This window comes from Geotrypetes seraphini, chromosome 9 (assembly GCF_902459505.1).
Source record: "Geotrypetes seraphini chromosome 9, aGeoSer1.1, whole genome shotgun sequence".
In the NCBI taxonomy this organism is placed as follows: domain Eukaryota; kingdom Metazoa; phylum Chordata; class Amphibia; order Gymnophiona; family Dermophiidae; genus Geotrypetes; species Geotrypetes seraphini.
In genome coordinates this window covers 179,443,555-179,468,602 of record NC_047092.1, presented here as the reverse complement: position 1 = coordinate 179,468,602, position 25,048 = coordinate 179,443,555, and the positions used below count along the sequence as shown (strand labels likewise).

The window sequence follows — 25,048 nt, the reverse complement described above, 5'->3', positions numbered from 1 at the left end:
TAACCCACGGGACCCCCTCTGGCCCATGGGACTCTCACGGGGACCCCCCTCTGGCCCACGGAACTCCCATGGGGATGGAAGGCTTTGGAAGCAGGGTTCGTCCATATAATATAATGGACACGTCAGCCTTAGTAAAAGAGGGGGTTTATAAGTTAATTACCTGAACAGAAAACAAGAAAAGGGTTCCACCAAAGAGATTCCACAAGGAAAACAGCAGCGCAAACACAAAAGAAACTGTGGAATTGATGATCCTGTCAGAAGTAATTGCTGCTTTTTATGTGGACGGGTGGGGATGGAGGTAATTCCTTGCGGGGACGGGTGGGAACGGAGAGGATCCTGGCGGGGATGGGTAGGGACGGAGAGGATCCTGGCGGGTACGGGCGGAGATAGGTGGGATTTCTGTCCCCGTGCAACTCTCTACTCTAGAGCCCAGCTCCTTTTCTTTAGGCTTGGAATACTGTGGACCTAAGTCTTTAATAGGTTGGTGAAAGAAAGCCGGGAGGGACAGGTGGGAAACATGTCCTACAAACTACAAAACAAAAATGAAGAAAATCTGACCCTTGGAAAAGGTATACAGCACTTCGCACACATCTACTGTATTTCTAGACACACACCTGCTAAACTGCTCTTTAACTGAGCTTGGTTTCATTATCTCAGGCTGTCTGGAAAAGTTCCCTGAAACACTGTTTTTACCTAGGTGCTGTCTATATATGTACTTTAATGGCAGATCAAAAACCCCGGAGATAGAAGGAAAAATAGACTGACAAGCATACAAGACCATAACTGCTACACTAGTTGACTTCCCAAGGCATGAGCTCAGAAAAGCCATAAATTAGACTCCAACTTCCTGAAAGCAAAGACTAGCATAATATAGAAAGGATGTCCTCTTCCTGTTGTATTATTACACAAAAACTGACAAGATGTTCATCCTGAAAAGCATTTCACTTTTCCCCCTCTGTATTATAAACCAAAGCATAGAGAACATGAGGATGTGAATGGTAAATGCAGAATTTTAATACCATACAATACTGCCTAGCAATCTAAATAGAAAACATAGTCTATCCAGTATGCAAGCAGTCATGGTATTTATTTAGTTAAGGGTATTGTTATGCATGCTGATTCTCTAGATCTTAATTGGTAAGGAGTATAATTTAATTCCTCCAGCAATTTAAAGCAAAGGGCTTGGAGAATGACAAGAGAACAAATATTCCCCACGGGATCTCTCTATCCTCATCCCATCCCGAGCTCTGTCCCTGTCCCATTCCTGCAAGCTCTATCCTCATCTGCACAAGTTTCGAACAATTTAAAATCAGAAGTATCTGAGGCTTCTGCAGTTAAGGCAGAGCTTTCAGGAATGGGACAGGGACAGTACGGGGATACTGAGATCCCGCAGGGGCAAGCTATGCTCCCATGGGACTGAACCCCAAGCTGTCTAGAATACTAGTGCAGGCCACCCCCCCAGGAATACTGGGGGCCTCTTGGGCACCAGAAAAACTCCCAGAATCAGATAAAAAAAATTTTAAAAAGATGCAGCACAGAAGAAAAGACACCTTTGCAACCCATTTGCAAAAGGAAGAACTGAGGGAGAAGGGCACTGACCAGTGACAAAAGAAAGCGGAGCTGAAGAATCTATTTGATCTTTTCTGCATGTTTTCTGAGATTAGGGAGATAAAACCTACAGTCCAGACTATGTACCCTTTGCACTGGAAAAAACTTCAAAACTCATGAATTATGATTTTAGATTGGATATTCAGGTTTTAGTCTTAACTGATTTTCTGTTCAATGAAACCTCAACTTCTTATATTTATTTTCATAGGTTTTGGTGCCAAAGTTCTCCTGCGGTGGTTTAAGTGCTCTTGGTAAAAGCCGCAATAGTTTGTACTTTTAGCCGAGTAGTTTTGAATTTGTTCTGGATATGCAGGCTACTATATAGATATGCAATTGATTTATTTAATTTAATCTACTTTTTTTAAAGTTACCTGTTACATTATTATTCATTTGGTATTAACATTTTTGTCTTGCAATTGTTTATATGTTGTAATATATAACTTGTAATATCAAAACAGCAAGATGACAGTTAAAAAACCCCCAAACCAAACAAACAGTCGCAACACTTTTTTTCCTACCACTATCAAATGGTTTTGATTTGATATAGTAATTCTTTTTATTATGATTTATTAACCACCTTCATCAAGAGAGTCATCCAAGCACTTCAGCTCATTGTTCTCCGAGTTGAGCGGGTTTCTAGCCTTGAAATGGCAGATAGTTCTAAAATTTAGGATGCTAAAACTTACTGAGGGGTCTCTTTCATAGTAAGGAGTGCATTTTCTCAATTTTCTTAAACTTTCATTGGTTTATATTCCCACTAACAGACTTGTGTAAAATGATCTGTCTCAGCAGCCTGGCATGCGTACTAAGTAAGTTTCCTGAAGAACAGGTTCTGAGTCATATCAGTTGACCAGTGTAGCTCTAGCTTGAATTACTAATAACTTTGCAATAATGTATTTTTAATACCTAAGATTTACTTTCCAAAACTGTATCTTACAAAAAAAAAAAAAGAAAACCCTAAATCATCATCCTAATATCCTAAGCAAAAGGAAGCTTTTCTGACTGAGACATCATTCCACATCATCCACTGGAACAGTCAGTCAGGAGTTAACAAAAGCACTGCAAAATTGTTTTTAGAGACATTCTGGTATTTTATCCAAAACAGATGACAGCTACATAAAAAAAAAAAATACAGAAAACCAGCAATCACGCTGAGATCATTATTTTTCTTCTTTAAAAAAAAGCCATCACTGCTAATAAATTCTTTTAGCATGGGAATAGAACTATGAAACAGTATTCCTGCTATAACCAGCCAGCAGTACAACTTCCTTTATTTCAGCAATATCGAAATGGTGTAACTTACAAAACAGCTCAAACTAATCTGGTGAGTACATGTGTGCCAGTTTCATACTTTCACTGAAGGGAGTATGTCACTCATTTTTCTTTCTCCACACATTTTAAATTTCTAAACAGTAAAGTTGGCAAAATTACACACTTCTCACTAAGCCCACACCCACTTATCTAAAATTATTTCAGACTGTTTATGTGCTTACTAATGTTCCGTTCTTCAATCTTTACATGACACATGGTACTGGTTCATGGTTTAATAAACTTCCTAAGATATAACACAAGCAATGCTGCAAAACAGTGGACCCATGTTTGCATCTGCTGGGGTCAATGGGGTGTGGGGAAGCAATGCACTTTGACTTGAGATGGGGAAGGAAAGGACACAGCCTCTACAGGGAATCTACAAGCAGAGTATGAAATCATGTATTCCTTATTTGCCATGAAGTCTAAAATTCTGCTTTCAGAGAAGGTAATGACTCTCTAAAATGCAGGAGGCATTTATTATTTAGAAAGTTGCTCTATCTGCATCCCCTCCTCTAGCCACCTCTGATCTTCCCTATCTAGATTTTTGTCCTTCTGTACCTAGTAATTGTGCTTTTTGATTACAAGAGTGAACTTTATGGCTCTGTATCATTTCAAAAATATTCCCCAGGCCGAGAGCTGTATGAATTCAAACTTGTAAGGAACAAAGTGGTACTTTTACAAAAGTAGTTTCCAGGCTAAGAATGCATGACTAGGTCGATAAGGCTCACCTGAATCAGACATCCATGCAGGTTTCTCCTTCAGGAAGCTCATCGGTTGGGATGGCTGCAGCAGATAAGTAGAATTTCTGGACTCCAGCACTATAGTTTTAATTTAGTTCTAATTTTTGGTTTCAGAGAAGGCAACAACTCTTACAGTACTAGTGGCTATTATTTAGGGTCCCTTCCTTCAACCCTCTGCTCTGCTTTTTTGTGTTATACATGTTTACTTAGGCAAATATTTTCTACCAAATCTCCTGCTTAGGTGAAATAGTTCTCCAAAGTCATTTGGACTTCACCCATTATTTGGATTCAATCTATTCCCCTAAGTTCTGAGATTTTCAGGAGGCCTTACACCTTATAGCGACCCCACTATTTAAACTGAAAAAGCTCCTTCCATATATGTTTTGTCTGTGGTTGATGACTTTAAACTGTAAGCTTCAAGAAGAAACTGTTTAAGAACTCCAAAGTACTCTAACCTCTGAGAGAGAATCAGCACTGTGCAAACCTTTATGTAAATAATAATAAAAACTGACTTGGGCTATATTCCTTCAGAGGTGAAGGATAAAGGGGAAATGACTGAAATAAATGTGAATAAAAACACAACAGGAAGAACCGACTCTCCGTGAGATAATCAATATAGCACAGACTGTGGAGATGAAATCAACACGAACTCATAACATTTTATTAATCAGATCCAACAAAGGTCATGTTTTGGCCAAAAGGCCTGCCTTAGGAATCCAATAAAATATACAAATAAAACCATACTTAAAAAAATAATCAATATATTCACATTTGTTATTCACTATTCTTCTTGGTTTTCTTTCTGCATATACATGCATTCTCTTTCATAACACAATTTGGTAGTTTGAGCAGTATGGATATTTTAAATTAGTAATGTTTAATACATCAACTCAATATGCTTTATTGGACATTGTTATATATCATTTTTTTGGTAATTTCATCATACTAATATTCTTTCAGGTATGTGTTCATTTTATCAAACCATTAGGCCCACGTATCTTGGCTAAAAACGTGGTCAGATATTACTATATGTGATATTAATTTCTTTAATCATTTTAAATCACACAAGTGTACAGAAATACATCATTTATAACTTCTATATAACACTTGAAATTCTTTCTAATATCATCAGAAAAACATATATCCCTTCCCTCCCACCCTTCCTTAAATATTTCAAACAAAACTTATCATAAACATATTATGAATACTTAATGATTGTATACTTCTAAAACCACCCCCTCCCCCCAGTGTGTACATATAGTATCCAAGGAAAATGATGTCTACTCATTACAATATTTTTCCAATGGCCCCCAGATCTTTATAAAATTATTATAAATCCCTTTCTGCATTACTCTTTCCATCCTTATATCAGTGTCTTATATATATATGGCATAATGAGTTCCACCAAAATGTATAGTTAAGATTAGTATAGTTTTTCCAATTATTGGTAATATGCTGAATGGTGACCCCCGTCATGATCAATAAAAGTTTATTATTATGCGAAGAAATTTGACTTTTTTTCCTCATAGATATCAAACAGAACAGTGTCATAAGATAATGCAACATGGTTTTCTAATAAAGAATTTACTTGAGACCAAATTGAATTCCAAAATAGCATAATACAGGGACAATAAAAAAGTAAATGATCCAACATCCCCGCTTCCAGATTACAATGCCAGCATCTATTAGATTTAGAGCAATCTAACTTTTGTAACTGAACTGGGGTCCAAAACGCTCAATGCAACAAAAAGAACCAGGTTTGCCTCATAGATGCAGATACTGTACATCTCATTCTCCAAGACCAAATTTGTGTCCGTTGAGATGCAGAAATTTGCTGCTTAATCTCAATGCTCCAAATGTCTCTAAGACCAGTTTTTGGGTTTTTTATTCACATATCCAGATATTAATTTATACCACAATGCGGCTTAATGTCCCAAGAAGTCTGCTTGAACTCCATACTGTATTGATTATTCAAATTTTTCCATTCAGGGACCCCCACCTGAATAGCCTGCTTCAGCTGCAACCATTTAAAACTTTGTGATTTATTCAGAGCAAATCTATGTTGTAGCTGTGAAAAATCAAGCAGTTTACCATCTGAAATAACATCATTCAGAGTTCGAATACCTGCAATAATTTTTAATGCCATTATTTTGTGCTGACTTATCAATTGCGTTTACTTTCTCTCGTAATTATTATTTTTTATCCAATATGTGTGTTTGTTAATTGACGTTATGATCATTTCATCAAGTACAACATATTATGTGTATATATTTGATTATTTATGTAGATTTTGTTGGACCTGAGGCAGACCTTTTGGCCGAAACATGGCCCATGTCGGGTAAGATTAATAAAATTTTATAAGAGCATGTTGGTTACGTCCCCACTGTCTGTGCTATAAATGTATTTGACACATACAATATTTCTGTTTGCTTCCTGTGTTTTATTCATTAACCTAAAAAGATGTTGATTAAGTGATGGAATGTCATTTGTGTTGCAAGGTACAGGTATAAAGTCTTACTACTATTATTTAGTGCCATGTAGCCTTTAGAAGCAAGGATTATTTTCTGTATTTTGGCGGGTGTCCTGGATAATGATCCACTTGTTGCCCTCTGAACTCCTCTTGCCCTAAGGGATATTAAGGGCTCCTTTTACAAAGCCACACTAGCGGGGTTAACACGTGCAACTTTTCATCACACGTTAACCCCCGCGCTGGTCAAAAACTACCGCCTGCTCAAGAGGAGGCAGTAGCAGCTAGCGCGTCCGGCAATTTAGCGCGCGTTAAACCACTAACGCGCCTCTGTAAAAGGAGCCCTAAGTCATTGGATGGACTTAGGTTTGGTAGAACACAATGCTGAGCCACACAGCAGCACTGAAAATGTACATCAATTTCTGCATCTCATGCAGAGCTTACATTACACTGCTTGAATATACAAGAGATGGTGCTCCATTTAATTGGGACTTCAAAAGTGGGAGAAGCTGAAATATTCCCCAATCCAGAATGGTAAAAAAATATCATCATGAAGCACAGGAAAAAGAATTCCTATTTCAAGTTTTTGCCTATGCTGATGCTTGCAGCTGGTTACCCTCCTATCACATAGCTGTTATGATGGGACTTACTGTGTGATAATTGATCATTTCCTGTAGGCTGTCAGAGAATTTTGTCAAACTGGTCTGTAGGAGAGAAAAATCAAACACACAGAGGAAAGTAAGGCAAACACAATTAGTTTCATCAACTTGCAAACAGTAATGTATTCTTTTTATTTTACAAGAAATGTAATTGACATCTTTCATAAAAATCAATCTAGCTAAATTATGAACACAGTTGTAGAAATAATAATACTACTCAAAATAAACTTTAAGGAACATAGATATGCTACCCAAAACATCTTTTTGCCCACAGCACCATTTTAATGGGTAGAATACTTGCACAATCCCAGTTCTACCATGTACCTCATGCTTTGCCAAATTCTACAACTGACTTAAAAAAGCTGCTGCAGGTCCTGAGTTAGTACATCCTAACTTTTTGGTATCTCCTCCCCCCCCCAAAAAAAAAAACCAAAACAAAAAAAACAACCCCACTGAAAGTATAGAGCATGTTATGTAGATCAGTGAAACAAACTACTACTTCAAAGTATTTTACTGGTAAATTCCTTTTTTTTTTTTTAAAGACCATAGAATATGAAAAGATATCAACAAGCATGAAGACTTTGGCAAACAATGTGTTTGTGCCTCAGATGCATTATGAGCCATGAGGGATTAAGGGATTTATGAATTATGGACATTAGTCATAATACTTAATACATACAGCAAAAGATTAGAGAAACTGGGTCTCTTCTCCCTCTAGCAGAGGAGATTGAGAGGGGACATGATCGAAACATTCAAGGTACTGAAGGGAATAGACTTAGTAGATAAAGACAGGTGGTTCACTCTCCCCAAGGTAGGGAGAACGAGAGGGCACTCTCTAAAATTGAAAGGGGATAGATTCCGTACGAACGTAAGGAAGTTCTTCTTCACCCAGAGGGTAGTAGAAAACTGGAACGCTCTTCCGGAGTCTATCATAGGGAAAAACACCCTCCAGGGATTCAAGACAAGGTTGGACAAGTTCCTACTAAACTGGGATATACGCAGGTAGGGCTGGTCTCAGTTAGGGCACAGGTCTTTGACCTAGGGGCCACCAAGTGAGCGGACTGCTGGGCACGATGGACCACTGGTCTGACCCAGCAGCGGCAATTCTTATGTTCTTAACATCTGGAGTATAAAGTGTATTAGTGCATGCCATTTAGATCAAAATTAAACTTTAGCACTTGGAGGTATCTATTCTATAAAGGAAAGAAAGTGGCAACCCCTAATTTGGGAAGCCCTGGCTGCACTTAAGTGATAGTCCCATTCAGGCTCCAACAATGTGTGCACCTACATTTCTCCCTCCGAAGCCGCGGTTTCAGCATCCGCGGATTCAATTATTCATGATTTTTTTTTTAAGATCCATTTTCAAGCCCTCTTACACCCCCCTTAAGCCTTACCTGGTGGTCTAGCGGGTTTTTGAGGGCAGGAGCTAGGAGCGTAGGAAGATCGCTCCTGCCCCGAAAAACTGCTAGACCACCAGGTAAGGCTTAAGGGATGCCGGGGGGGAAGTGGGGGATGGGTCAGAGCCAGCCCAAATATTATTCATGTTTTTTTAATATTTGAGGGCTGGCTCTGCCCCTATCCCCTGTGGATACAGAGGGAGAAGTGTACCTTTAAAATATGAGGGTGGTGTAAAAAAAAAAAAAAGCAAGTTAAAGAACTTAGTCTCAATTGAGAGTTATACACTTAGTCAGCCAGTTTCCACAGTTTTCATAAGCTATTTTTCCTACGATATGAAGAAACCGGAAACTCGCTGTACTAAGAGGGAAAGTCTATAAACGGCACCTAAACTTAAGTTCCAGTAGGCGCCCTACCGTTGCCTAAGTTAACTGGGAAATGCCGTTTGAAAGAGCAAGCAACATCCACCTCCAGAGGCGCCTATTGATGCCATGGTGAACACTGGATGTGACGTTAGGCACGATTCACAGCAAAGATAGTCACCATAAATGTAGGTCTTGAAAACCCTGGTCTACATTTCCAGCATCTATCTTTCCTTGAGGCTCGATTCTCTAAACTGCACCGTTACACGATTAACATGCGATCAGCGGCTGCTTTGTAGGTGGCTGTCGATAGTGGCGCCATTTAGAGAATCCAGGCCTAAGTGTATAGCCCTCGATGGAGATTACATTGTTTAACTTGCTTTTTTTAGAAAACTTTTCAAACCACCCTTGTACATGTTATGTAAGATAAGTGCATATTTACAGAACAGCACCTAAGTGAAATTTTTGCATTTTCATGAGTATATGCCATTATTTTAATTACAGTATTTACACACACAAATAAATGTTGCACACTCGCCCCCGTGCCTAAAACCCAGAAAAGCAAAAAAGTTAACTTAAAAAAGGGCAAAAGTGCAAAAATAAAATGGTAACAAAATTAGCACATGTTAAATACTAAGAAGCCCATGGGTATAAATTGGGCTTCTAAGCATTTAGGGTGCACAAATGCCGTTTGCACACACTAAGCTTTAGTAAAAGGGCCACTAAGTGACTTGTAAGGTGGAGCATCAGTGGAATTTGAACACTAGCTTTTCGGGCTTTCAGCCCATTGCTCTAAACACAAGGCATCTGAAACACTCACCTCAATCACATTATCATTGTTGGAATATTGTGCCAGATCTCGAATTCCACTCATAAACTGTTTATTAGCAGCACAGAAAGCTTTACCAGCATCGATCATCCCAATACACAACTTCACCAGCTATTGAAAATAAGATGTTCAGAAATTCTTTTCTTTATGCTTCCAAAATTTAGGATCTCACACAAGTTATTTTGATGGTCTCCTATAACAAAACAAAACTCCACAATATATTCAGCAACATAGCTCATTCAGTTTGTCGGCCTTGTCCCTGGCAGTCTCTATTCACTCTTCAACATGTATTCTTGTTTCTCTCCAACCTATCCACTGCCTGTTACTGCCAGAGTGCTGTTTATCTAAGAGTCATTATTCTAGGAATCTGCCAATCTTAATTTCCTACCCTTGGTACAACTAGCACATTTCCTCTCCAAATATGTGTATATTTCCCTATCTTTCTACAAAAAAAAAAAAAAAGAAATGTGTCATCGGAATGAGAATTAGTTTTCTTTCCCGTTTTCCCCAGGGAGCTCAGAACGGGTTACAGGTTAAACATACATAAAATACAGTTAACAAGTTACAATATGACAGTTACAGAACAATTTTTACAATACAAGGTTGTGTCCTAATTCTATACATTCCTTGAAATGCATATGCCTTTCAGCTGTACAGGAAGCTTTCCGAGTATGAGGCACCATATAACACCTAATGAAGGCACTTTGCCAAACATGGGTTATGCTAGATAGCCCAATAAATTTTGATTCTTCTACTTAAGTTTCAAGTTTCAAGTTTATTAAGTCTTGATGAATCGCCTATATAATTTGCTAGGCGATGTACAATAAAAATAACATGTATTAATAAATGAAACAAGTACAATGTTAAAAATGACATAAAAACAAATATGTTGTATAGAAAAGAAACATACTTATACAAACTAATCAAAAACCTAAATTCACAATAATGTGAGGGTAAAACATACAAGACATGTGAGGCTAAATAGGGAAATAGTTACAATTTTGATAGAAGAGAAGAAGAAACATAAAAGGGAAAAACAAAAGGTGGGTAAGAGGTGGCTGTTTTTTTTTTTTTTTTTAAAAAGGAAAAAAAAACCGAAAATGTATATAAGATTGTCAATTTTTACTACTCATAATAACCATACGCATCTTTGAACAGAAAAGTTTTTAGCATTTTTTTAAACTGAGTTAGGTCTTTTAGTTCTCTGATGTGTTGGGGTAAAAGATTCCATGATTGAGGGGCATTAACTGAGAACATATCCTGTCTTCTGGTTCCTATCATTTTAATAGATGGAACTGTAAGAAGATTAGTTGAGGAAGAACGAAGTGAGCGTGTCGTACTATAAGGAATAAGCCATCTGTTAATGAATTGGGGTTCATTGTAATTTAAAGCTTTGAACACCAAAAGCAACAATTTAAAGGTGAATCGATGACTTATAGGAAGCCAATGGGATTTAACTAACAGCGGAGTAACGTGGTCGTATTTTTTTGCTTTGTGGATTAATTTCACGGCGGTGTTTTGTATGAGCTGCAGCCTTCTTTTTTCTTTTAGAGTAATATTAATGAGAAGAGAATTGCAATAGTCTAGTTTAGTCATAATGAGGGAATGAATGAGAATGTTGATTGCTTCTGGTTCTAAGAATTTAGTTAGTGATCGGATCAAACGAAGTTTGTAGAAACAAGATCTAACTATATTGTTTATATGCTCATGGTAAGAAAACTTATCGTCGATCAAAACTCCCAATATTTTTAAAGAAGTAACCTGTTCTAAATTGGAGTTATTGATCGAAATTGGAGAACTCAGAATTATATCTTTTTTCCAAGGGAAAAGCATCGTTTTTGTTTTGTTAATGTTTAAAGATAATTTATTTATAGTTAACCCTTCATCTTTTTGTCCCTTTTATGGCCCACTGCGCTCTTCTTATCTGTGTTGCCGATTCCCTTTGTTTTGCTCACTTCATTTTAAGAAAAGATTGGCCTTTCCAGGACTGCTACTGCTACTAAGTTTGCATCAGATACATTAATTTTCAATTGTAGCCAGTAGCTTTAATTCATGGAATATCCATTTTCAGGCTCTAAAAATAAAGCTTTTTATGCAAGATTCCTGCCAGAAGCACAAAATAGAAAAGCTTGTAATTACCACGGTCTACAAAAGACCAATTAACTACATTGTGTGAGCCCCTTATCGTATCCTAGCAATAGCAATGGCTGAACCCCTGAGAAAGATTGTGGGAATTGTCTTTGGATTGCATCTGCCCATTCAATACAAGTCTTGTCATGTTCCAGCTTTCTAGTCATAGTTATGGTATAAAAGTGATAGAATTGTTTAAAAGATTACATACTTAATACACTTTCCCTAAATACCACTTCATTAAACTTTAGGATGCAACTTTAACCAAGAATGACAAGACAACCATATTGGAGAATGACACAGCTGCACCTTTTTCTAATGTTTCTTTTTTTTTGGGGGGGAGGGGGGGCATTATCATCGACCAAACTGAAAACTAGAAGCCACATAGTACACAGTGTTTCTTGTACATACCATGCCAATGTCATTAAGACCAAGAGAAGAAAGAAAAAATCACTTCATCTCTAACCCCAACCCAACCATAGGATCTCAACAGAAGTCATTCACACTAGAGCCACGAAGTTTAAGACCCAAATTATAGTTACATATGGGTTTGTTGGTTTTTTTTAAATAATTTATTCATAATTCAACAAAATAATTATTGAACAGAGAAAAGAGTCTTATCACATAAAAGAAAATTAATTATAAACAAATTAAATAATTTCAAGCATCATCACAAAATATAATTGTTAAGACTCTTAAATAGTCCACATTCAGGAGAGACAATTCACATATGAGAAGGAATAATAAACTGTATTAAAACAAACATTTCAATAGGAATTCTAGTAGTAGCACAACTTCATTTGTTCATATGGATTAGCACAATGGAATTCACTTGGCACCCTGAATTGAGGGTTCATAAAAAAAAACAAGAATTTGATCTAGATTGAATACTGGACTAAGGCCAGTACTGGGCAGACTTGCATGGTCTGTGTGTCTGTATATTAGTGCTGCCCAATTCAGGAAAAAAAAATTTGATTCGATTCAGCCTACTGAATTGGTTTTTCGATTCGATTCGATTTTCCTGCCCAATTGGGTGTTTTTTTCAAACATCCTGGTGGGTTTATTTTATAGCCTCTTCACCCGCTTTGCCTTCTCTTAACCACACTGGCGCTGTGGTATAAACAAAATAAACAAAACAAAAAACACTTTTCCTCTCTCTCTTAAATCCTAGCCTATGTTTGCGGTCTAACACCAGCTCTGGCAGGATACACGTTTCAAATCTAACATATTGTAATTACAAAATGGAAAATATAATTAGTTTTTCTACCTTTTGTTGTCTGGTCATTATTCAAATCTTGTTGGTCCCAGCCTCTGGTTGTCTTCTGATAACTTGTTTACCAGGGTCTCCTTTCTTCTTTCTCCGTTCTAACCATCCATCTCTGTCCTCCCCTTCCATTTCCCTTCCCTCCCCCGGAGGTCTGGCATCTTTCTTTTTTTTGTCCCCATCCACAGATCCTCTGCTGCAGTCCCGCCCCTCCTCTGATGTCAGAGGCAGAATCGGGGCAGAGGAAACAGCTCAAATCACTGCAAAGACGCTGTAAGCGCGATCTTCGGTTGCAGGCTAAAGCTATAAGGTAAACAATTCGGGGAGGCCAGGGGGAAAACGGAGGCCTTCCCGAGGGGGGGGTGCGCACTTCCCAACTGACCCTCCCTCCTCACCCTCTAAAACAGGTGCGGCAGCAGCCAGCCAGCAAATGCAGTGCTACCGCTCCTGCTTTAGGGGGCAAGGGGAGAGGGTCCGAATCGGAAAGCCGATTTTTTTTTTTAATTTAAATCGATTCGAATCGATTCACCCGAAGTGAATTGGTGAACCGATTCGAATCGTGAATCAGGCAGCACTACTGTATATGGCCTTTTGGGGGAGGATGGGCTGAAGAGGGCTTCAATGGTTGGGAGGATTTAGATGGGATGGAATAGGTTTTAACGGAGATTTCGGCAGTTGGAACCCAAGCTTTGGATTCTTGCCCAGAAATAGCTAAGAAGAAAAAAAATTTAAAAAAAATTTAAATTGAATCAGGTTCGGCAGACTGGATGGACCATTCGGGTCTTTATCTGCCGTCACCTACTATAGATCACACATTTAGGGATATCGTAATTGGAATTTAGCCCCCAATGCTTTTACATTTTCTTTCATTTCCAGGAATTTTTTCCTTCTTGTTTGTGTGGATCTTGAGACATGCGGGGATATAGAAATTTTGCTATTCAAAAAGGAGACTTCTTTAAACCTAAAAAAAGGCGAATAAGTGCTTCCTTGTCTTGTTGGAATACAAATGTCACAAGCAGCATTGTACACATGATGACTTCTTCCTGAGAATTTTCCAATATATTGGAAAGGTCCATTGGGCTCAAGGATACAGCCTGAGGCAGAACAGTAGGATCAGAGGAGGATGATTTTTTTTATCTGAAACTGGCAAAAAATATATTTTGTTAAGAGGCGGAAGCCTATTATCAGAATATTTAAACACTTCCTTCAAAAATTTGTAAAATATTTTTTCAGGGGACATCGTCATTGTTTTAGGAATATTCAGGAATCTTAAATTCAGTTGCTTTGTGCAGTTCTCAAAATTCTCAACTTTCCTTAATAAGACTAATTTGTCCTGCATAATAGTACTGCAACTAGATCATATACCTTGTACCGACTGTTCTAAGCAGCTGACTTTTTCTCCTTGGGTCTTTAATTCCTCTTCAAATTTTTCTATCTTTAATGTTTGATTTTGAACAAATGCAGGAGACATTCCCAGATATACCAAATTGAATCCAACGTAATCTCGGTGGTCTAACGAGGGGCTGGATAGATGGCACTTCCCCTCTCTCCGCAAAGATTCCAATAGCCGCCCTTATTGTAGATTTTCCTGTGAAGCCATCGAGCCAGACAGCTCTGAAGGCAGCGTTGTGTCCACTGCCGACATTGCTGCCGACATTCCCCTCTCTCTCTCGGCTGCAAGGGAGGTGCTGGTCCCGCGGGACTAAACGAAATCTCGCTTCCTAGTGCCGATGCTGGCTCAGCAGGAGCGCCCCAGGGCGAGGATGAGATGAAGTCCGTGATTACCCCGTGCTGCATTAAGGTAGGTTCAGGCTGTCGGGCTGAAACAGCCACTCTACCGCATCTTTTTGGCATAACGGATTAAAGCTCAAACAAGCAGCAAAAGCAGGAAATATTTTCTCCGGCAGGAGCGAAGCTTACAGTATCCTCCTATGACGACACCATCTTTTCTCTCCTGTTACATATGTATTTATGGCAGTACTTCTTACTCAATGTAGCAATCAATCCAAATCTTGAAGAAAATAGTCCAGTGGTTCAGATTATGGGTACCAGCCATAATTTTTCCCATCATCATCAAGTTATGGGCAGCAATAGAATTCAAAGTCCAGTAATCTTGATAGGCGGTATTTAAAAACCCAATAAACTTGAAACTTAATAAGTTGGGTCTTTCCTTGCATTTTCATGAAATGGAAATTAAAACACACAATTCTTTACCGTCACTTCCCCAAGGGGCGCCACCACCATGCTTATCCATAGAGGACTGTGGAGTGATCCAACCTTGTTTTAGTCTTATTCAGTAAGCACTATAGCATTTATTATTAATAAGGAGCCTAATACAAGCAAGGAACAGCCAGATCCCCCCCACCTTCCCCCATTTACATTACATTAGTGATTTCTATTCCGCCATTACCTGGTGGTTCAAGGCAGATTACATAAGAGTTGTCATGAAGTTACAAGATGGATTACATAAGAATTGTTGTGAAATAAGGTAATACAGTGGTGCCTCGCATAACGGACGCCTCGCACAGCGAACGCTGCGCACAACGAACTTAATGTCGTGCTCCCCACAACGAACTTCGTTTCACACAACGAAGTCGCCGAAGTCGCCCGAGCTGCATCCTTTCGCGCAGGCACCACACTTAACTGCCCTCGTGCTCCCCACAACGAAGTCGCCGAAGTCGCCCGAGCTGCATCCTTTCGCGCAGGCACCACACTTAACTGCCCTCGTGCTCCCCACAACGAAGTCGCCGAAGTCGCCCGAGCTGCATCCTTTCGCGCAGGCACCACACTTAACTGCCCTCGTGCTCCCCACAACGAAGTCGCCGAAGTCGCCCGAGCTGCATCCTTTCGCGCAGGCACCACACTTAACTGCCCTCGTGCTCCCCACAACGAAGTCGCCGAAGTCGCCCGAGCTGCATCCTTTCGCGCAGGCACCACACTTAACTGCCCTCTCTCCGCCTGGCTCCCTGTGCAGTGGCGGACTGGAGGGGCCCGGCGCCTACTGTTGATGCGTGGGGGGGGGGGGGGGCGGAGCTACTCTCGCCGCTTCCCCGATGCTAGGAAAAAAAAAAAAACCGAACAGTTAAAGCATGGCTTCTAAAAAAAGCAGGAAGGTGATTTAAGTCCCAGTTTTTGCCGCTGAGACTCTGCCCTCTCTCACAGAAAAATTACAGTATTGTTTAAACAGTAAGCATGGCTTCTAAAAAAAGCAGGAAGGTGATTTAAGTCCCAGTTTTTGCCGCTGAGACTCTGCCCTCTCTCACAGAAAAATTACAGTATTGTTTAAACAGTAAGCATGGCTTCTAAAAAAAGCAGGAAGGTGATTTCTGTTGAAATTAAACGGGAAATAATTAGAAGGAGTGAATGTGGGGTAAAACAGTGTGACCTCGTCAAAGAGTTTGGCCTCAGCAAGACCACCATTTGCACCATTTTGACAAATAAGGATGCAATCAAATCAGCCAAAGTAGCCAAAGGAGTATCAAAACTATTTCATGAAAAACATAGGTCTTCAATCCACGAGGAAATGGAGAGGCTATTAGCAATTTGGATTAAGGACAGGCAGGTGAAAGGTGACGTAACAACCCAAGATATTATCTGTCACAAAGCCAAGAGAATTTATGAGGATCTAAAGAAAAACGTCCCTGGAAGTAGCAGCAATCAAGCTAATGAAGAAGAATTCAAAGCCAGCAGGGGGTGGTTTTTTAGATTTAAGAAAAGGTGTGGAATCCACAGCGTTACTATGCATGGTGAGGCTGGCAGTGCTGACAAGAAAGAAGCAGAAAAGTTCTCTATTAACTTTCAAAAATGTATTAAGGATGAAGGATACTGCCCACAACAAGTGTTCAATGCCGATGAAACGGGTCTTTTCTGGAAAAGAATGCCGAGCAGAACCTTCATTACAAAAGAGGAGAAGAAATTGCCAGGATACAAAGCCATGAAGGACAGACTTACCCTTATGTTTTCATCTAATGCTAGCGGAGACCTCAAGATCAAACCTCTATTGGTTTATCACTCTGAAAATCCAAGAATTTTCAAGAAAAATAACGTTATTAAGTCCAAACTGCCCGTCCATTGGAAGTCCAATCAAAAAGCCTGGGTGACCCAAGTTATCTTCAACGAATGGATTCTGGAAATCTTTGCTCCTGCCGTGAAGAAATTCTTGCTGGAAAAAGAACTGCCGCTCAAAGCCCTTCTGATACTTGACAATGCCCCTGCTCACCCAAAAGACCTAGAGGAAATATTGCAGGAAAATTATCCTTTTATCAAGGTGCAGTATTTGCCACCAAACACCACATCCATTATTCAGCCAATGGATCAGCAAGTTATTGCGAACTTTAAAAAACTCTACACTAGAGCCCTCTTTAATAAGGTGTTTGAAGAATGCGAGTTTGGTGGAGACAATATGACTGTCCGAAAGTTTTGGAAGGAGAAATTTGATGTCCTTATGGCAATACGACTCATACAGAAGGCCTGGGAAGAAGTGTCACAAAGGACCCTAAGTTCTGCTTGGAAGATGCTTGTGCCTTCGTGGACCCAGGAAGAAGCAGTAGTTGATGACACAGAAGTGGTGAAGGACATCATCACAGTGGCCCAAAGGTTGGAATTAGAGGTAGAGGAAGAGGATGTAGAGGAGCTTATTGAGGAACACGAAGAAGAGCTGACAACTGAAGAGCTCCAAGCACTTCTGGTCCAGCAACAGGACAATGCTCAAAGGGAAGCGTCATCTGATGACGAGGAGCAACAATCAAACAATCAACCAATCCCAAGTGCTGACATCAAGAACATCCTGGTCAAATGGAAAGCAGTTCAGGAGTTTACCAATGCCCACTATCCGGATTCAGCTGAAGCAAATAGGATCAACGATCTTTACTCCGATACTCTTGTCCGTTATTTCCGGCAGATGTTGGAGAAAAGAGAAAAACAAACGACTTTGGACAGGTTTTTCATGAAACCATCGGCCAAAAAGCAGAAAATGGATGAAGATGTGCAAGATTTGGTAGACTCTACTTAGTCTGTCTTTAAATTTAAAAAATGTGTGTTTTTAGATGTATCTAAATAAAAATAATAACAAAAAATTTATCTTTTTTATGTCATCTTAGCATATTTTATGCTGCAGAACGAATTATTTTGTTTTACATATATTCTTATGGGAAAACGCGTTTCACATAACGAACGTTTCGCATAACAAACTTGCTCCTGGAACCAATTAAGTTCGTTGTGTGAGGCACCACTGTACATGTTGGGTAATTTGAACATTTTAGATTTGATAAGGAGTAAACAGTATAGTAGGTGGAGCTTGGGATGGATCTGGTTGTGGTAAATAGGTTTTATGTATTTTTTGAAGAGTAGAGTTTTTGCTTCTTTTTTGAAGGTTTTGTAATCTGTGATCGAAGACAGCAGATTGGTGAGTTGTCTGTCTAGTTTTGCTGCTCTGGAGGCCAGTAGGTTGTCATATAGTTTTCTTCATTTGACATTTTTGGTTAGCGGGTGTGTGAATAGTGAGTGGGTTCTCCTGTGTCTGGTTGAGGTGGATTGAGTTAGTACAAACTTCATTTACATACTAAGTACAATGAGTTACCATTCGAGTCATAAAAATATGTGATAGCCTGACCTCTTAACCTTGAAATCGGGTCCTTAGCATGAGGTCAGCTGATGTTGCAGTTGCTGAGGAAGCCACTAGATATAGGGGAAGGATTGGGCTGAACCTCCTGGGGGGGGGGGTTCGAGATGGCTCTACCTCTTTCATTCATGATGGAGTTAGGACTGGGGCAGTTCCATTCATTTCTATGACTGGACCTCTTCACAGGGCAAAAGTGATGACTTTCCCCTTCTAATGTTATGCTATCACATATTTTTATGACTCGAATGGTAACTCATTGTACTTAGTATGTAAATGAAGTTTGTACTAACTCAATCCACCTCAACCAGACACATGAGAACCCACTCACTATTCACACACCCGCCAACCAAAAATGTCAAATGAAAAAAACTATATGACAACCTACTGGCCACCAGAGCAGCAAAACTAGACAGACAACTCACCAATCTGCTGTCTTCGATCACAGATTACAAAACCTTCAAAAAAGAAGCAAAAACTCTACTCTTCAAAAAATACATAAAATCTATTTAACACAACCAGTTCCTTCCCAAGCTCCACCTACCACACTGTCTACTCCTTATCATATCTACCATCAGTGCAGAAAAATGTGCTAAAGATTTGCTCTTTTTTTTTCTTTTCATTTCACTGTTACTTTTTTTTATTTTTTTTTTACACTTCATCCCAGAGGTGATGTTTCAACTTCCATTTACTTCTATAACAGGGGTCCACAAACTACAGCTTATGTGCTACATCCAGCCTACATTACAAAGGCATACCTCAATTCACACTGGTTTCCAAATTCCAGCAAGAATACTATTTAAATTCTATTGTCTACTATTTAAAACTTTAAATAGTGACAGCCCAACCTACCTGAACAACCGCCTCATTCAAACCACCTCAACCAGGCATAGAAAAACTCACACTCCATTCGCACACCCTCCAATCAAAGAAGTTTAAAGGAAAAAACTTTATGATGGCCTCCTGGCCACTCAAGCAGCAAAACTTGACAACCAAATCTCCAATCTACTGATAGCGACCCCAGACTACAAAACATTTAGAAAAAAAATAAAGACTATACTGTTCAAGAAATCCCTGAAAAAGACCTACCACCACAAGTCCTCTTCCATCCCTCCATTAACTCCCCAACCCTCAGAAACAACCTACTCTACTCTCTATTTTCCCTGAAAAATGACCAGACATCTTTTGTAATCCACCTTCTATAACTCTTTTGTAATCAGCCTTGAACCACGAGGTAATGGCGGAATAGAAATCCCTAATGTAATGTAATAATTACAGTCTACCATGTTTTTTCTTCTTGTGGCCAGAAAGGTTTGTGGAGTTTTTTTTTCCTTTTGCACATAGCAACACAGGTACAAAGGTTGAAAGAGGTTTCCAGGCCCTGCTAGCAGAAAGTAAACAAGCTGATCTGAACTGCTGTAAAGAACTACTACTACTAATCATTTCTATAGCACTATCAGAAATACAAAGCGCTGTACAGATTAAGTTTTGCACCTTGGGCAAAGGAGGGTTGGGTGACTTGCCTGAGTCACAAGGAAATGCAGTGAAAACCCAGTTCCCTAGGATCTCAGCCTACTGAACTGATCATTAGGCTAGCCCTCCCTGCTGAAGAAAGAATAGTCGCCTAATGGTTAGTATAGCGGGCTATCCCCACCAACAAAGCTCAAGTGAACATGCTAGATAGGTTGAGTAGAAAAGGGCTGAGAAAGAAGGTGATAGAAAAAAGGGCAAGTGTGTAATAGGAAGGGAAACGGAGGCAAGCAAGAGAAGGTAAGAGTGGAGTAAATGGAATCCATCACATACATAAGGCTGAGCAGCATAGGTTTGTCAACTTCTGAGATACTGAAGGGAATAGACTTATTAGATAAAGACAGGAAGAATGAGAGGGCACTCTCTAAAGTTAAAAGGGGATAGATTCCGGACAAACTCAAGGAAGTTCTTCTTCACCCAGAGAGTGGTAGAAAACTGGAACGCTCTTCCGGAGGCTGTTATAGGGGAAAACATCCTCCAGGGATTCAAGACAAAAAGTTAGACAAGTTTCTGCTGAACCGGAACATACACAGTAGGGCTGGTCTCAGTTAGGGAACTGGCCTTTGACCTAAGGACCGCCGGAGGAGCAGACTGTTGGACATGATGGCCCACTGGTCTGACCTATCAACGGCAATTCTTATGTTCTTATTATTGAAAACTTATCTGGCATACTCCTGAGAATAATGTTCTCTGCTTCTCTCTTTCCTAACATTTCCAAAATTCATTGAAATGATTGAGACAAATTGGTCCAACCTCACCACTCAGCGCTTGTTGATCTGATGCATCTTATGTGACACCCCTGTTCTATGGGAAGATATTGGAAGTTAAAAAGTTAAACACTCACAGAACTGAGATCTCCAAATTGGGGACCCCTAAGCATAAGATCTCTAGTTTGGGAATCCCAGGTCTAGAATTCCCTTTTCAAATATACCCTCCCATTCACAGGTCTCCCTATAACTTACCTTTGTTGTAGAATGGCTCCTCCTTCCTTCCCAGCTTGCCAGGATATTTCAGGAGGCCCAGGACCAAGAAGCATATAATTTCTTTTTAACTCCATGGTTAATGCGAGTTAATGGCTTCCACCTCTAATCAATGATGTTAAATGGAAGCAAATTTAAGAATACGGCACAAAAATGAAATTTTTTGTTATTTAAATGGTGTGCTAAATCTGAAGTAAAACTGAGAACTCTCTTATTAAATTACTGGACTGGAGGGAAAAAATTGTACCTAGTTTTACTGAAGTCTTATTACATTGGCTCCTTCAAGAGGAACGCCTGAAACTTTGTTCAGAAAGAAGTATGCTGAGCTTAAGATTGTTTTCCCAATGAGAAGCCCAAATCTCTTCCCATGGAGATATGCGTAAACCTGAATTATCAGAGACGAACTTAAACCACAGCTCCCAGCATGAAGTTTGAACCCCTTGTTTCCACAGAAGTGGGCACAATACATTGTGGCCTGAGGAAACTTTGGAATTTAGAGGAAGTCTGGCAAGTCAGACCCCTGTAGCCCTGAAGTGACAGTTTATTAAGAGACCATTTAAATACTGGAGCAAAACTACTATTTAATTCCCACTTTCTCTTGCTGCCTATATAAATAATGAACCACAACCTGGTATATCTGGCTAAAGCTTGCTTACCATATTTTTATACATAAATTGCATTCTCATTATCCACGTGTTCCATATTCATGAATTTGCTTATTTCCGCAAAACAGAGTAACCCTTTCTCGCTATTCATAGGCATTTTCTATGAATGTTTTCATCCTTATGGGAACACACTCTGCATAGAGCTGTGCATGAGTACTGTTACACTAAAAGAATGTATAAAACACATTTATAAAATGAAAACTATAATAAGCAAGCTGTTCTTTACAAGAGTACACAAAATGATGACTTTATGACATTAGGCAGCAAAAACATACAATAAATAGGGTCGCAAAAGAACCTATCCTCATTTTTTCCCATAGGATCAATGGTTCTTTCAATATTCATGGGTTTTCTAGGATCCTAACCCCAGCGAATAGCGAGAACGCTCTGTATTACACGCATTATATGCTTTCTTACAATCCACCTGAACCCCTTGCACATCATGTAAGTGAGTATGTTATACTAGTTTGTTTTCACATTTTGCTTCGTATCTGGTATCTCTCTCTTCAATTCTGTCTCTACCCCTCCCCATAAGTCCTGTATTAGAGAATGACACGGTGACAAAATTCATCACCGTTCCCGTCCCCGTGGATAACCGAGAGAAATAATCCCATGTCATTTTCTAATGTCTATTTCAACCTCAGTCCTTCTACACCAGCATTCCTCAAAGCAAAGCTTGTGGGGCAGTGGTTGTGGCCATTCATACTCTGATTCTTCCCTCTCTCCTTAAAGAATGACATGAAGATGGTTTCCCGCGGGGACGGGAACGGTGATGAATTTTGTCATCATGTCATTCTCTATCCCAGTGGTTCCCAAACCTGCCTGGAGGACCCCCAGGCCAGTCGGGTTTTCAAGATAGCCCTAATGAATATGCATGACAGAGATTTGCATATAATAGAGATGCCAGGAATGCAGATTTGCTCCATGCATATTCATTAGGGCTATCTTGAAAACCCGACTGGCCTGGGGGTCCTCCAGGACAGGTTTGGGAACCACTGCTCTATCCTGTATCTCTCCCATCCTCTTCCCGGAGCCTTCAGTATTTATTTAACATCTCTGGTTATAGTAGTAACCCAAGAAGGCAGTCCTCTACAAGCAACACAGCCTCTCCTCTGGTACAGAAACAGGAAGTTTCATCAGAGGAGATGGACACACTTGCATAAACGCCTCAATGCTCATAGAAGGCTGTATGGATCGCCGCTATTTCCAGAGAAATCAAACAAATATAGAAGACTCCAGGGAGGGAGAAAATTAGAGGCAGAGAGATATCAGAGACTACAGAGGACTGCAGGGAGGAAGGACTGCAATGCCAGAAGGTGGCTGTCATATTTTTACACTCATAACACAGGATTTTTTTTTTTTCATTCATTGGCAATTTTCGCATGTTATATGGGTGTACGGATTACGCTATATGTCTACAAATATGGTACTCAACCTAATTTTCTAAACAGAAACTATTTCAACTGAATGAAGAATCTTAAAAACAGGTAAGAGGACAGCATTACACAGTGGGGTAAACAAGTGTCACCATGCTAGGCTTTAAAAATATAAAAAATAAATTCTTGATAGATTTTCTAAGTCCAACAGAAGCTGCTCTTTACCTGTTTAGAGTGAATAGACAAACTCTTTGTGATAAAGCCCTAAACATAATGCTAAAAGTTCTCATTTGAAAAAAAACAAAACTTAGAGGTACGTTAATAGGACATCAAAGGATAAACCTACCTTATCAAGCTTCAGTTCAAGTTCTGTCACATCCCCTTCAACATCTTCTAAGGCTGCCCTATAGGAAGTAAATAATCTACCATAAGATTTTATTTAGAAGAAATTTAAAAACTAAAATAAAATTTTGCTACACTTTTCTTTTTAACGATCTGCTCCTAAGGAAAACAGCAAGGGCACTACATTCCCACATGACAGACCTGGATCAAGATGGACTTTAGAACTTATGCTTCCCAAAGTGGGGTGGGATTCAGCATTTCTTCCAAACCATGAGACTAATGACATCTTATTGTCCAGAGATTTACAGAAATTCCCCCAACAGACAAACATTCCTAAAACTATGATTCATAATGTTTTTTTTCCAGGACAGAATATGCAGGCCTTTATCAACAGAAAGCAACGTAAGATTCAATGTATATTCACTGACTCCCGATATAATACATATTTGATTTTCTAAACTCTACTGCAATGCAACACTTCTTATTTTCACTCAACATTTGTGCTGTAATATGAAAATAACCCCCTTCTGGGTATTTGCATGGCAATGAGATGCATGCATTTGAATGTTTTGCATTTCATTACCACTTAACCCATGGTGACTTAATACCACCACATTATTTTTTTATCATCAAGAAGCATTACATTACATTACATTAGGGATTTCTATTCCGCCTGTGCCTTGCGGTTCTAGGCGGATTACAATATAGAAGATGTCTGGGCAATTCCAGAGAATTACATTACAGGATAAGAGTAGATTTCAGGAATAGTAGAATTATGATACAACAGTTTAACAGAACATTAGAGATGTTTAAGTCATGTTAAGGGCCAAAAAACATGACTTAAGGTCCTAATGCTGCTTGATGAATTTCTCCTATGCATATTTCTCTGATCCTATTCCTACCCATCTACTCAGCTATGACTCACCTACTGTCAACCCCTCCTATGTCATACCTCAACTTATCACTTTCCACTGCAACTATTACGGATGTCTTAAAATATACTGTGAACATAACATAAGAATTGCCGCTGCTGGGTTAGACCAATGGTCCATCGTGCCCAGCAGTCAGCTCACGCGGCGGCACTCTGGTCAAAGACCAGCGCCCTTACTGAGACTAGCCCTACCTGCGTACGTTCTGGTTCAGCAGGAACTTGTCTAACTTTGTCTTGAATCCCTGGAGGGTGTTTTCCCTTATAACAGACTCCAGAAGAGTGTTCCAGTTTTCCACCACTCTCTGGGTGAAGAAGAACTTCCTTACGTTTAAGCTTCCCCTTTAAGCTTCAGAGAGTGCCCTCTCGTTCTCCCTACCTTGGAGAGGGTGAACAACCTGTCTTTATCTACTAAGTCTATTCCCATCATTATCTTGAAATTTTTGATCATGTCCCCTATCAGTCTCCTCTTTTCAAGGGAGAAGAGGCCTAGTTTCTCTAACCTCTTGCTGTACGGCAACTTCTCCAGCCCCTTAATCATTTTAGTTGCTCTTCTCTGGACCCTTTTGAGTAGTACCGTGTCCTTCTTCATGTACGGCGACCAGTGCTGGATGCAGTATTCCAGGTGGGGGCGATGGTACAGCAGCATGATAACCTTCTCCAAACTGTTCGTGATCCCCTTCTTAATCATTCCTAGCTTTCTTTTCACGCCACAGCCGCATCCCTCCTCAAAAAACCTTCACTAGACCCTTCCTGCCCTTCTATCATCCTGACTCGCTCTTTCCTTTATTTAAACATACCTGTCCTCCCTGATCTCCATTTCCTACCTCAAATCTGTAGAGTGC

General features: G+C 39.7%; 1 protein-coding gene across 5 annotated transcripts in view; it reads right to left on the bottom strand.

Moving 5' to 3' along the window:
- ACAP2 (ArfGAP with coiled-coil, ankyrin repeat and PH domains 2) overlaps positions 1–25,048 on the bottom strand; it is a 117,729-nt gene that overhangs the window by 76,577 nt on the left and 16,104 nt on the right. For 4 of the 5 annotated variants that reach the window (XM_033957809.1, XM_033957810.1, XM_033957811.1 and 1 more), the window contains exons 2-4: positions 23,280–23,337; positions 9,363–9,482; positions 6,777–6,830 (exon numbers count right to left, since the gene is read on the bottom strand). In XM_033957809.1, coding sequence (XP_033813700.1) covers positions 6,777–6,830; positions 9,363–9,482; positions 23,280–23,337 — 232 coding nt within the window. Of the gene's footprint in view, positions 1–6,776; positions 6,831–9,362; positions 9,565–23,279; positions 23,338–25,048 lie in introns of all 5 variants that reach the window. The other variant, XM_033957812.1, reaches the window with a different exon arrangement.